Consider the following 14,735-nt stretch of genomic DNA (forward strand, 5'->3'; position numbering starts at 1 on the left):
ATCGTGGGGTAACAGAGAAATACTACTGATAACCTACGTACATCATATTCAATTTACATCAATACATAATATTGCTTTTCTAATACAATTATCGTTAACTTAACAAAATGAGTGCGAAGATTACAATTATCGAACTAAGCCTCATTTCCACGACGGGATATCATTCTGATTGTGACAGGTTCCGCACACGTTGTAAAATAAATGCATACGCTCGGCTCGCTTTGGCAATGTTTCCATATAAGATAACAGAGACAAAATGGCGGCCGTTTCACTACCGAGAATTAAGTATCACTTTGCCGGGCTGTGGCTAGTTAGGGATTTCGCGCGCAGTACTATTTTTGAGTGTCTTCATCTATCGCACATATCTTTTTCCAGCAAAATATCTCTAGTTGAACAAAATACCCACGACACGTTAAAACCGAAACGCCTTATACCCCAGCTTTCAGTAAAAATAAAATTCAAAGTTTGAGAGAGAGATGTTACGAACTTGGCAAACTTATGAGACCTTCGAGGATTACATCCTCACGCGTTTATCATCTGCGAGTCAAACGTAACTTATTTCATTCAATCATTTTCAAATTCCTTTAATTATGGAATTGAAGAAGACGATAAATATGCTACTTTCCCAACATGTTGCTTCATAGCTCAGTTTGTGATAGCGCTCAACCAGTAAATGTGAGAGGTACGGATCCGAATCTCCTCTAAGCCTTGCTGTGATGCATATCAGCTAACAAGGGTTGGACTTGTAAAGTTAAGTTATCTGTGAGCAGTCCAGATGATAAATATATCAAGCACTTTTATTTATCCAATCAAGAAAACTTTCCCAGACGCAAAAGTCAAGACAAAGTATATGTACAAATGTTATTTCCTGATTCTGATTATGGATCCTGTATTTCGTGTCCCTTTTATTAAATATATCTTACATTTTAAAACTACTTTAACAGTTTCTTTGCATTTGAAACTCAAACGCAAGGTAATGTCGGCGTGTTTGACTTCCTTAGTGGTTAAATATATAATAAAGCTCTATTCACTACATTGACTTACCCGCATTGGGTTCTCTTCGGACATTTTGAAAGTTTGGCAGTTTCAAAATATATTTATGCTGCCTTTAAGTTATTTCTTCTTAATATTCTCCTGTGACTCTTATTTCGTGTTTTCATAAAAATCGCGATCCTCAACCCGCGCTGAAACTCATTACCGCGTGGGTTATCCTTCGCTAAATATAATGTCCTTGGGTGAAACCAATTTACGAGCTGAAATGTGTAGTCATCTAAACGTTGTTTGCGGTAAAAAGTAATCAGGCTAACGCCAATGCTATTAAATTGCCAGGAAAATGATATTGTATTGTTGTAAGGCTGATCTGTGATCTTGAACCACTAAACCCACAGTTGAAATACCATATGAACCTTGTTGAGTTAAAAACGATTATTAATATTTTTTTTGGCAGATTTTTATTTTGAATATTTTTTTTTCTGTAAAACAAGAAGCTGTAGTCACAAATAAAATTTTAAGTACTCACTTCTGCTAAATATGGTTCCTTTCCTCGCTAGTTTTCTAAAATAGCGCAATAATGACTTACCTAAAAGAGAGCCCGAGGGTGTTCCCGCAAATTGAGAAACAGAAAAAATAGTAATAGGTTATTGCAAAGTCTGCCATCCAGAAACATTTTTACTTCACAAGACCTGTTATCTTTTCTAAAAGAGTAACAAGTCCTGTAAGGAAAAGATGCTAATGCTGATTTTTAAAAACTTAGGAATGACCGCCAAATCTCGCTTTTAGACGTCTTCAAATTTCGACAATAGATGAGTTCACCTAATCACATGCTTTTCATATTTGGTGCCAATTTCGTTGCACATATTAGCACAGCTCTACGCCATCAAACCTCATATCAACATTTGAAAAGAGATCAACACCTCTACACGAAAATCGAAAGGTAAACCTCTGAAAAATAAATTGCAAGAATTGATCTTAAAGAACTTTTCAATTGACTGTCGAAAGTAATCCGAGATTGTTTTGGCTTCTCTTTACTTTACTCTGTGATTATTCCAAAATTCTAACGCCACTTTCTCAACCATTCAGATATAAAACTAAAACCAGCCACAACTTTGTCGCCCGAGTTTTCCAGAGCTCTGGGCAATTTGTTTGCTTTTTTTATTTGAGTTCTCCTTAGTTCTTGAAGGTATTTTCTTTCTTCTGGATGATTGTTGAGATTACTTTGGGTTTTATTTTACGACACTCGATCGAAAAGCGCTCTAATTTATTATATTGATACTCTTGCCATCGTCTGACGAAAGTTCTCTGGTGATGACAATTTCCGGATTATTTTCTCGGGGTTGAAGTAAATTCGTACAACTACAACAAATACTGCTCCGTCTGGAAGCTGAGGTTTGAAGTTTGGCAAGTAAACACTCTCTGGAAGGACAAGCGGAGTTTGAAAAGTCGACTGATTTTCCCATTCTGCTCAGTCTTTCCGATGCCACTGATTCCATAACGTGTCGCATTTCTGGAAATTCTTCCACGACCTCCCTGAAATCTTCGGCGTGTAAAATAAATATGTCGCACATAGTCTTTGCCACGATAGTCGCAGTGCGTCTTGCATGTGTCAGAAGGCAGATTTCTGAGAAAAAAGATCATTGGCAAAAATGATATAAAAAAATAGAAAGAATTCGTCAAAGTTTTGATCTAGGTTATTCCATTTGATCTCGGGAGAGGGGGAAAATATACAATGGTGTCTGCATAATGAAAGGTAAGATAAACTAATAATGAATGGGCATTCGTTGTGATAATTGTAAATTAGCGTCGAAGGATGGTTAAGGATATCCGCTGAATAAATCCCTATCTGGAGGATAGTGCTGTACGTTTTGTAAACACCTGTTCGTAAGACGGCGATTTATCCGTTGTGTGGTGTTACCGCCCTTTCAAAAAACTAAGCACTGCTAGATTTTAAATCCCTTCGCTGTCCAAGGAAGGGCAAGAGTCTTTCAAAGCAGTTCATTGTAGATATGATCAAGCTAGAAGACTGAATCATTCCATTTAGCTTTATTGTATAGATGGCCTAATTGTACATTTACATCGTCGTCTTTTTTCACACGAGTTCTGGGATTTGCAGATTTTACTATTACACTTGAGCTCGAGATAATCGAGAGCGTAAATTTCAGTTGCTTTAAACTCACCTCCAAAATATGCGCCATCAGAGAGATCATCTGTACTATCTCCCTCACACGAGACACTCACTATCCCAGATTTAAGAAAATACATCTCAGTTCCAAGTTCCCCTTCACGTATAATAACGTCACCTTCCAGATACACTTCAAAGTCGAGTTTGGTTATAATGGCTGACACAAAATCTGGATCAGCATCATAGAAAAATGGAACAGCACGGACGAGCTCGCGACAGTTGTAATTGACAATTGCCTGACGATGAGAAAGAAATGGTAGTATTATTAAAGAAAATAGCAGACCCTCCTTTTCAACGAAGTCCATTGTGCAAGTCCCAAAAAAAATTTGCTAGCACCGCGTGGAACTCTGGGAGTGAGGCGCAGAAAGAGTTCCGCGCCGCGCGCTAGACTCCTTTTTTTTTCGTTTGGACGGAGTTTGCCGAAAAGGAGGGACTGCTCGTATTCTTAGAAAATAGCTACGTTTTTGATCCTGTAACTTGAACCTAACTCGTCATTCGCAAGCCGTGTAAATCGTTTCCATCCTCAGCCGTAGTAGTTCTTACACTGATAAATGTTACTACATCTTTTCGAATAAGTATAGAACTGCTTGGTTTTGCAATTTATTCGTGAATCACTTTTCATTCCTACCTTACGCAATGGCCGAGAAACTTCAGACAGTATTTTCTCCTCGTCAAAAAGTTTTCCTTGAAATCGGTGCTCGTAGTACTTGGTAATTTTATCTCTTAGATGAACAGGCAGTCTTCTGTGAGCCATATACTCCTCAATTTGTTGGATCTAAAAATAAGAAATAATACACTGCAATTTGAAAAACCAACCGTTTTTCGTGTCAATGACTTCAGTCATTCATTTAGTCAGTTGGCAGTAAGTCATTCAGTATCGTTATATTTCATTCAGTTCACTCCGATTCGATTAAAAACTATTTTTATTCTTATTTCAGTCCAGTCTAATTGTCCGTCGTCAATCAATGAATCAGTTAGCCATTCAGTCAGGCAGTCAGTCAATAACTCAGTAAGTCAGCCAGTAAGTCAGTCAGTCAGTCAGTCAGTCAGTAAGTCAGTCAGTTAGTAAGTCAGCCAGTCAGTCAGTCAGTCGGTCAGTCTGTCAGTCAGTCAGTCAGTCTGTCAGTAAGTCAGTCAGTTAGTCAGTCAGTCAGTCAGTCAGTCAGTCAGTCAGTCAGCCAATCAGTCAGTCAGTCAGTCAGTTAGTCAATCAGTCAGTCAGTCAGTCAGCCAATCAGTCAGTCAGTCAGTCAGTTAGTCAATCAGTCAGTCAGTCAGTCAGCCAATCAGTCAGTCAGTCAGTCAGTCAGTTAGCCAATCAGTCAGTCAGTCAATCAGTCAGTCAGTTAGCCAATCAGTCAGTCAGTCAGTCAGTCAGTCAGTCAGCCAATCAGTCAGTCAGTTAGCCAATCAGTCAGTCAGTCAGTCAGTCAGTTAGCCAATCAGTCAGTCAGTCAATCAGTCAGTCAGTCAGTCAATCAGTCAGTCAGACAGTCAATCAGTCAGTCAGTCAGCCAATCAGTCAGTCAGTCAGTCAGACAGTCAATCAGTCAGTCAGTCAGTCAGACAGTCAATCAGTCAGTCAGTCAGTCAGACAGTCAATCAGTCAGTCAGTCAGTCAGACAGTCAATCAGTCAGTCAGTCAGTCAGTCAGTCAGCCAATCAGTCAGTCAGTCAGCCAATCAGTCAGTCAGTCAGTCAGTCAGTCAGTTAGTAAGTCAGTCAGTCAGTCAGCCAATCATTCATTCAGTCAGTCAGTCGGTCAGTCATTCAATCAACCTGGAAACTACTCTATTAAATGTGCGTTAATAACTAAGTCAGTTTTAAGTATCTAATATCTGGATCACTCAGTCCTTCCTACCTTTTCCTTGTAATGTCGACTCGGGGAATCCATGGTCTGGATAACGTTTATGGAATAAGCAATAAAAAGCGCGTAAAATGTGGCACCAGACATCATGCTGGTAATTGTAACACAAGTCTCTGGAATGTTTTGAGGAGGATGTCTTCCATATCCGATGCATAACATGTGTGATAAAGCCTTGAAAAGAGCCCATAAATACTGCTCCGTCCATGCCTTGTCCTAAACGAAAAAGAAGAAAACGTTAAAGTCGTATGTTTTGGGTGCAGGGGAAAGGAAGGCGTTGAGTCATCGACTCCTGGCTGACGATAAAAGTTTTGGTTACACCAAACGAAAAATGATGGCTCGGTAAATGACCAGAGGAGAACATTCAAATTAACATGGAAATATTTGCATTAGAAATGAAATTGATTTTCCATGCGTTATTGTAACGACAGAAGCATTTGAAAGTCGTCGGCTGCAAGTTTGAGTAAATATAAAAGCAATTGCCGTGTTACGTTTTCTCTACTTTTTGCTGTGAATGTAAGATTGGCGCTGGGGTTGGTGCACAGTGATAAAGGCAAGTTCTGTGCGGTGTCCGTTTCCGATAGCGGTTCCTCATTCGAGGGCTTTTTTGCGATTAATGTTTACAATTTCATGATCATCAGTGTCTCCTGTATAGCGGTGGCCCATAAAATCGATTGGAACCAGTAACATACCGATGAAAACGAATTACGTACAAAAAGATGCGGTTAAATCGATAATCTTCGCTTTTTTTGATCATTTTGTTGTGTCTGCAGCTAGTTGTCAATCATCTTAAAGACTTCTATTAAAATTGTGAACTATACTTACCCGTAAGTCATGAATTATAACCCACGAGTTCGCCGGGAAATCGTTGAGGACTGGTACGAGATATTGCATGCAGCCATTCCAGTGAGCTACCAGCATCATCAGACTTATCAGATTAACGAACCGGATGACTGAGCGAGTCACATTTAAAACCTGTTCCAAGTTTTACCGGATATAAAGAAAAACGTGAGAACATGGTTACAATTGTCCTGTCTGTGAAAAAAAAAATGACAGTTTTTTCCTCTCGGAGCGCGGATCAGAAGGTCTGAGGTTCGATTCCTCACGGTGAATCAGAAATTTTTCCTCGTCCCACGCTCGTGACAAGACGAAAAAAATCAATCTTTCTCTATTTCTTAACCGAGATTAAAGCTTTCTATCTTTCTTATTTTATTTTTTCCTCTGTTACGAAACTTTCCAACACGAAACACACAGGAAATGCTTTCCAGCAGATATATAGATTTTCATTGCGATATATCACATTACGTCGATCATTAGAAATAGTTCACCGAAAGTTTGTTGAAGTCTAGATGAGACTGGCTCACAAATCTTCCAAAACTCGCCCCTGTTATTGAGTATGAAACGGCTTCTAGGACAGTTGTTCCTCCTGATCTGGATGGGAATTAGTCCATTCAAGACACCCCCCTCCCCCTCCAGCATTTCATCAGGTTTCCCCTGAAAGTTTGCCTGTACCCATATACACTCCTAGAGGGTGAGAGAGGCAGGCCTTGGAAGGGCAGATTTTGAAGCCCTTACAAGAACAAAACAGAAGGACCCCCAAACAGAGCTCCAACCCTTGTCCTAACGTTCCTGAGTCCAGGCCAACATAACTTCCTCGTTTTACATAAATGACAAAGGCTTTGAGGAAAATTTCACACACCTCTTCATACTGATGAACGTAACGTACAAGACGTGATATTCTGAGCAAGCGCAACAAACTGAGAAGTTTTGCCATGCGTAGAATGCGCAATGCCCTGGATGCACTCAACAATCGTCCGGAACCCGAGCTTGTCGCCGAGGAAACGACGTAATCAAACGGGAACGAAGAAACCAGATCAATAAGAAACCATGTCCTAGCGTACCTGTGAAAATGACACCACTTGTGGTTCTTATCTGGAATTACTTGGATGATTAAAATGCAAAGTGTAAGGCCTGATAATCTAAACAAAGTTTAGCCGTTGTTTAGCAAAACCGTTTTCACCGTGCCGCCGTGTATGACGAAAAGTATACAAAATGTAGCTGTTAGTAGAGCCTCTGAAAGTCTTTAACTCTGCACAGCTGCAAGTTTGAGATGGCAAACAAAACAATAATCCACTTTTCAAGAAAAACTAGTGCGAACTTCAGATTCAAGTTCAACCTTTGTAGAAATAATTAGCTCAGTGACGAGATCACGCGTGTTGCACGCTTGCGTGAATTCAAAGACATTCAAAGGAGGGAGGGAGAAGAGCTTGAAAAATATCAAAAATACCCTTTAGAAATTTCGGAAAGCATTAAGAGGTAGTTCCGTAAAAAATAAAAAAACAACAACAGCAACAACATTGCTCCCACAAAACACTGTTTTCGGTATTATTTTGCTTAAAATATGGGCGGATGTTTCATAGATAAATCAATTTGAAAACTCTGTATTTAAAATTAATTTCAAACGGGTGAAGTCGGAGAATGAGGTTTCTTCTAATTTGTTCCCGAAACCGGACGCAAAGACGTGAAAATGATGGTAAGGGTTGACAAGGGAAAAGCAGAGCCGAACAAATGCGCTAAAAATATTTTTTCGCCTGTCATTGGAAAGTAACGATTTCTCAGCCCATTTTTGTCGTTAAAGAAATTTATGTTTAAATTATTAAGGCGTGGTTTGGAAATCAAAATACAAAGAGGAACATGTTGTTTGGCAGTAAAGGTGTTTGACCTATTAATTGAACACGTTATCTTGGAAATCGAGGAAGATCGTTGTTAATAAAAGATGACCCGCCCTCAACCTAAATATTTTATATGAAATTATCAGTAAGTAGTGAAACAAACTTAAAAAAACCAAGAAAACGTCAACTGAGAAAAATAAATTTTTAAGTATTGAAAAATTTACCTACCGTATCGCGATTTTTTTCGGATCTAGAATAAACTTGTTGGGTGTACCGTGAATAAGCACACCAGTTTTAAAGTTTAAAACAATGTCCAAGAGAAAGATTCCGTCAGAAATGCTGTTAAAAGCAATCCAAGAAGGACTCATATCATCATTGAAGAAAGCAATCGCCACGGGAAGAACGAACATATTTACGATCAGCAACGAGAGAAGCATAAGATCCCAGTAGAGTCTGAAAATCAAAAGAGATCAAAATGATAATTTAAGTTAAAGCAAAAGTTGTGAAATATTTATTTTCACTGAGAATCTTAGATTCTAACACGCGTGCAACGACGGGACTTGAATCAGGCTTTTATCTAGATGCGAAGGAAATGTCAACGTCGGAATCAATGTACTTTCTGCTAACAACAATTGTGCTTAGTTATCTCTTAGGAAAAACCAATCAATAAGCCCTTCCAGAGTAAAAAACTAACGTGTCTTATTATTGTCACTATGCCACATATTTTGGTAAAACCTTGTTTTCGAATGCGTTTTTTGTGCCAAAATGGCTTAAGTTTCCGCGAGCCCACTGGTTGTTTTTTAAAAAAACAAACTCGTGATTTTAGCCAACTTTGAAGTCAGGTTCAAGCATTAAAAAAAATGTTAAAGGTTTCTATGGGCAGTTCCTGAGATTAAAACACTATGCCATGAACAGAATGCGTATAAAATAAATCCCTTTTGTACTGTGACAAATTTTTCCTGGTAGATAAACTAAAATTAAAGAAATTGTAGCGAGCGAAGGCTTAAAAGAAAGTTCAGACGAAAATTACCGTTTTTAACAAAACCTTGCACAATTTAGGCCCTACTAACTACTGAATAACGAAGCCCCAAGTTGGAGAAGATGCAGTTTTTAACAGATTTTGTTCCCAAAAGCATACAATTTGATTACAGTTTAAAACTGGTGCCAAAGTGTGGAATTACCGGATGTATTACGCTCAACGACGATTCTTAGGGAATTTAAGAATGCTGTAAGAGAGCTACATTTGTAATGTAGAGTCTTAGATTTTCCCTCTGTTGTAATTTTTGGAGCTAGGATTGTTTACTTATTTAAATTTGTTAGAAAGTCAGTCATTAACTAATCATTTTTGATATCCTGAACTATTTTTTTTTTGTTATTTTCTTACACTTTTCTCGGCGTGTTAGTATGTACTGCTAGGGCCTTAATCAGCCTCATCAACCAGAGTTGAAATAAGGTTACTTACGCACTTATTGGCTTAACGCCCATGTTGTATAGCATGCAAACATGCATGCGCTTAGAGAAATACGGATTCTCTTGAACACGAATTCCCATTACCAATAATCCCTTTAAAATAACTAAGGTTTTAAAATACAAAGAGAGAGCATTAAGGAAAAAACTAATTTACAGCACTCAAATTTTCATTGGGCACATCGTTTTGCTTCTCTTTGTCATTAGACTTTTAATAATGCGCCAAGGCTACAATTGAAGGGCATCAAAAGGAACAATGACTTGCTCAAGCATAAATTTCTTGACCAATTTTTGGAATTCGTTATTGAATGTAATGTTGATTCTGTGTTGAAGGAAGTACTGACCCGAATGATTCGAAAGACAGTTTTCAATATGCAAAACTTGAGTATCATTTTTTTTATGACAGTTTAAAATGGACTCCCCATGAAAAAATTTCGTTAGCGAAGCAAAGTATGTAACGGGTCGCCTATTTCGCGAAACGGGATTTTTTCTCTTTACGGGAAAACTCGACGTTTGAAATTTTCTTTACGATCCATTCCGTTCTCAGCACTGAACTTTTAATCTCCCGTTTTCAAAGCGCACAGACTATATATAAAGGGTACAAAGCAGGGCTCTTTTAAATAGAGTTTACATAACGGTAGTTTACAATTAAAGAAAATATCACTCCTGTAGAAAATGCTGATCGAATCACGGGGACCATCAGAAAATCAATCATGATCCATAACAAGTTTCACCTTTTCATGAAACCTCACGACCTGCTCATTAGTTTAATTATGCGGTGCGTTCAGTTCTTTACATCAACAGCAATGATCGATTTTCCTTATGAGTGGATACAGTGTGTGTTATCAATATTTACTACAAACGACCAAAAAACGAGAGAAATAAACTTACGTAAAAAGTCTCGTAATCTCAGCCGATATCTGAGTGTAAATCATATTTCACCGAATAAAATATGAATATAAAACAAACACAAAAAAATTGTAACACGTACTACGCTATTTTTAATCTTTCCCCTCAGACTAAACAATCTGTAAACATATACCCTAGTCCTCTTGAAAATAACCTCATACCATTTAAACTAAATTTTGTTTTAAAATTGGTAAGTATGTCTAATCCGCCGTACAAGCAATTTGCAACCTACTTGAGTAACTTTTCGAAACGTTTCGACTCCTTTGGTTCGTTAATTAAACAAGGGTATTTGACAGGCTATCGTGTTGGCAATATGACTTAAAGATTTAATCATGATAAATCATCACTTCATAAAATCTCTGCCTGGCCGCAAATGAAATTCGTTAAACAATTCATCAATAGCTCTCAGAAGCCTGCTTCGCAGACACATGTTTTTTTTCTTTTGAATTTTCATGTTTAATCCCGACTCTAATGGAGTGTAAAAAGAAAAAAAAAGGCAAGAAAAATATTAAAGGGCGACAAGAAGAGCATTTAAAAATCACCTGTTTGCGAGGTTGTTAACCAAAAAAACTTGGTGAAAGCGAAATAACAAAGGAGGACAGCGAGTTTTCACAGGTTTTTTTTAAGTGACTATTTCGATTTGCATAGGGAAAAAACCGTAATAAAAGAACTAGTTTGTACGCAAATAGAGCTTCATTAAAATTTAAACTAAAGCCGGAGACGGAAATCGGCCACATGAAGTAATCACAGCGTAGCGAATCACAAGCAAATGAAATTCCTCTAACGATGTTTAGTTATTTCCAATCAGGGTTGAGGTTTTTGTGGGGCAAGTGGGAAAATACATGTGTTTCGATGTGACAAGTTCCACCCTTTTAAAGAAAAGTGAGGGAGTTTTTGTTTACATTATTCAGCGTGAAATGCAGTCACAAAACAGTGTTTCAGTAACGAACTTCCTGTCTTCAATATTTAAGCCACAATAAAGGATGTTCCTTGGTAGAGAAAACGAACGATCAATCAAAGTAAATAGAAATGGCATCAAAAGCATTAGGGACGAAAATAAACTAAAGGGCAAAAACATAACAATAACATAGTTTGCAAACAATAATTATTCCCTGACCTGAATGCACTTGTTGGATGTATAATCCATCCTACTTTACTGTAACGTATAAGTTCGTCTGCTAAGGCTCTTCTACTCCCGAAAACTTTCATGTTCATTTTATTGTCCATGGGTTGAAACCAGCCCTTCAAACGGTCGTTTAGAGAGTATTTCGACTTGCGGCGAGGAGACTCATGGATAGAAATTTCTTCAACGTCAATATTAATAATTACATCTCCATTGGACCTGTTCGATTTTGACGGTGAAGTGCGGGATTTCCTACAGAATAATGAAAAATATCTTCCATTTTCCTTCGGTTCCTTGTCACTTGTCCCTGAATGAGTTTCCTGCGATTTTTCTGCTGTGATGTGAACATCACTATCAACAACATGGCCGTTTAAAAGGGGGCTGCTGCAACTCGAGTCACATTCTCGAATGCTTTCATGATCATTTTCTTCAATTGCTATTTCATTTAATGGTCCTTGTTCATACAACCCGATCTCTATTTCCTCTATACTTCGTGTTTCATCACTTTCTTGCTCGTTCACGCTGTTCAACGCTTGCAACGCTTGCAGACTCTGATGGGAAGACAACACCGAATTTTCCGTTCCATAGGAAGATTCACTGGTCCTCTCTCCGTTTGGAGAAGTATCGATATCTTTGGATTTACCATCGTCCGGCGAAGATTGTTCGGCCTGAATTTGTTCTGTCGCTGCCACTTCTGTTTTCTTGCACGCCATATCAGCCTGCATCTCGTCGTTTGAAGCGCAACATTCCTGGTTCTGTGCGCTTTTTTCATCGTTACGCGGGGAAAATTCACTCATTTCTTTTCATGTCCTTGGCAGATAAGATGAAGCCGTAAATCTCGTTGCGTTCTTTACTCGCGTATACACCCAAAATATACATTCCCTTAAATGAAAACAATTTCGTAGGATTTTTTCGCGGTTCCCGCAGTTCTTCGTACGAGATAATTTTGGCGCAATGCGTTGAGGCGCCCGATTTCCAATCTCAGTGGTAATGCAGAATTTTGCCTTGTGAATTTTACATGACGTGCGAATGGCGATTGTGACATCACAGAGAGTACATTGGAAATAATGGTTTTGTGCTTCTAATGGAGAAAATTTAATAACGTGCGATTGGGCCAGTCAATACCATCGAAAGAAATGAAGAGTATTGACCGCACGTTACGGAATGAAATTCTATCAGCATTTAACCTCTAGCCCGCTGTGAAATTGCAAATAATCCAAACAATATTTATGTGGTGTGGGCGACTAAAGTTGACTTTATTGTTATTTTTTCTCCCGTCTACAAAAAGCCGTTCGTTACACGCACAAAGCGATTTGAGAAGAAGCAAGTGAAGTTAGTATAGAATTTTTGTCTGGCTTGAATTGTCTGAACAGTATTCAAAATATGTACTTTTGAATCATTTGTAACCTTTTAGGCGCTATACCTTGCTATTTTCATTGTTTTTTTTCTCAGATGCACGGAAGTTATTTTTCATACTTACTCTGAAGGCCGCAGACATTGTTATGGAAAACTAAATCAAATTTCCCAACTGCCAATCAAAAACCCTTTCCATATCCCTTTAAGGTGAACACAAAGGAAAAGGAATTAAAGTTTTAAAACGATTTTAACGTCACAAGAAACATTGAACTTTTTCTGGATAATGGAGAGATTTTAAAACTGATTTTGGAGAAATTGAGTTCGACAATCTTGTTTAAATTATACATTCAGTTTCTTAATGCTGCACAAAGGCATCTCTGTTTTTCCCCTTCAAGCATACAGTTCTCCAAAGACGAAAATGCCAAATGATCTAAGGAAATGATAATTTAATTATTTTCCTTTCAATGCTGCGATAATTTGCCTCGGTGGTCAACGTTATAGAGATATAGTCAAGACGGATCATTTTGCCATCGATAAATCCTTATTACGTTTCTGATCTTATTTGGGTCGAACTTCCAGTCAACAGTTTCAAAATATTTGCTCATTATCGAGAGCGTTTTCTTCCATAGATCGAGAATCCTATTCAAGCCTTTACGGTCTCTTGGTGTTTTTCAATGTTTTTTTTTTTAATTCGTGAGCCAAAGATTATTGTTTTTCGCTTCGATCGCGCGTAACAAAAAAAAGAAAAAGATTGATCAATAAAGGCATACGATATGACACTGACTTCGTCACGAAGATAAGCTGATCAATGTCTGCGTTTTCTTTGCAAAACCCGATTAGATCGGCTAAATTGCATAATGTCAATCTTTTCTTAACAGTAAATCCTTTCCTCTAAATTGTTTGCTTTGAGATTTTATTTCCAATTTATTTCCGCAAATTTTCCCTTAATTAACTATTCATTTGGAACAAACCTGTGATTTTGCATTGTTTAAGAGCTTGAAATTCGTCTGACAAGATAAACATGCGGTGTCTCCTTTTCAATGAAGCAAGATAGAGGATAGATATTGATTCCAAGAGAGCTTTTAGAAGATTTTGACTCTGATGTTATTCTTTTACGTTTTCCGTAAACATAGAATTACCATATAAAAGCCTGCATGCATATGAATGAAAATGTATATCAGACTTATATGATAAGAACTTTGATCTGGGCATGCTGAAAACCTGTTTTTTTTACTGCTTGTTGTTAAAACTGCATATTGGGTTCAAACGCAGACAGTCTGTAAAATTTATCATATCTTTAAAACAAGCTCTGTGATTGGATGATGTCGCAGACCGCTTTCCCGCTCCACGTGACGTCAGCCATACTTCCTGCTACTTTTTGCTTATTTAAGCCTATTTAAATTCGTGCGTCTCGTTTCGGGAGAGAGATTTTGTCTATATGGCAAATATTTTCTCCTGTATTTGCCTTCCTAGATGGAGAGAGTCAGATTTGAAGCGAATTATCTCGGTCATTGCGAGCTTCGTAGTTCTCCGCGTCATATCGCCAATCATCTTCCAGGTCTTTATAATCACCAAATACGTACGCAATTTCCCAACATAAAGAAATCATGAAACTCAATGAAACACAATCCTTGTTGCACTTTTAAGAGTGACTGAGCGCAAATTCTTTATTTCTGATCTATTTCGTAAATGAAAAGCCCGCAATTACAAGAATACTATCAACCACAGTGATCAAAGAAAACAAAAAAGGAAAGTTAATCAGATGCTTTCAAACAGCTTGTTTTATGGGTAAATGTTGTCGTTTCTAGAAATCTCCAGACTGCTGAGTCACCGTAGAACCTTCCAGAACATTTCTTCAAGTCACGTATTCATTATTTAATATTACTTAAATAGTTCTTGTGTAAGCTTCTGGAATGTTCCAGAACACTGTGAAGAGAGACTCGCTTATGTAGTAGTAGGAGAAGTTGTTGTCAGAGCGACGACTGTTTTGAAAGCTATACCGAGAGAGAGAGTTACTGCGGAAGATCGCTTATTTCAAAGAACTTTGGAGACAGCATCGAGATTGTGCCAGTGGTGAGCTAGGATATAGACTGTGAGGCTTAATTAAGTTTATTAACGATAAGTATTGTACTGCTTTTAGGAGTAGCTCCTTACTAAGAACATTAC

At 37.9% G+C, this 14,735-nt stretch overlaps 1 protein-coding gene across 1 annotated transcript; it reads right to left on the reverse strand.

Annotated features, from left to right (window-relative positions):
• Positions 1–800: 800 nt before the first annotated feature.
• Positions 801–12,283, reverse strand: LOC131794708 (potassium/sodium hyperpolarization-activated cyclic nucleotide-gated channel 2). The gene is made up of 8 exons (XM_059112248.2): positions 11,208–12,283; positions 7,943–8,167; positions 6,742–6,943; positions 5,868–6,017; positions 5,040–5,258; positions 3,807–3,953; positions 3,174–3,414; positions 801–2,617 (listed from the first exon to the last, which is right to left on the reverse strand). The coding sequence occupies exons 1-8, from the start codon at positions 12,008–12,010 to the stop codon at positions 2,253–2,255; spliced, it is 2,352 nt and encodes a 783-aa protein (XP_058968231.2). The 5' UTR covers positions 12,011–12,283; the 3' UTR covers positions 801–2,252.
• Positions 12,284–14,735: the final 2,452 nt, after the last annotated feature.

The sequence above is a fragment of the Pocillopora verrucosa genome, chromosome 4, assembly GCF_036669915.1.
Source record: "Pocillopora verrucosa isolate sample1 chromosome 4, ASM3666991v2, whole genome shotgun sequence".
NCBI lineage: Eukaryota > Metazoa > Cnidaria > Anthozoa > Scleractinia > Pocilloporidae > Pocillopora > Pocillopora verrucosa.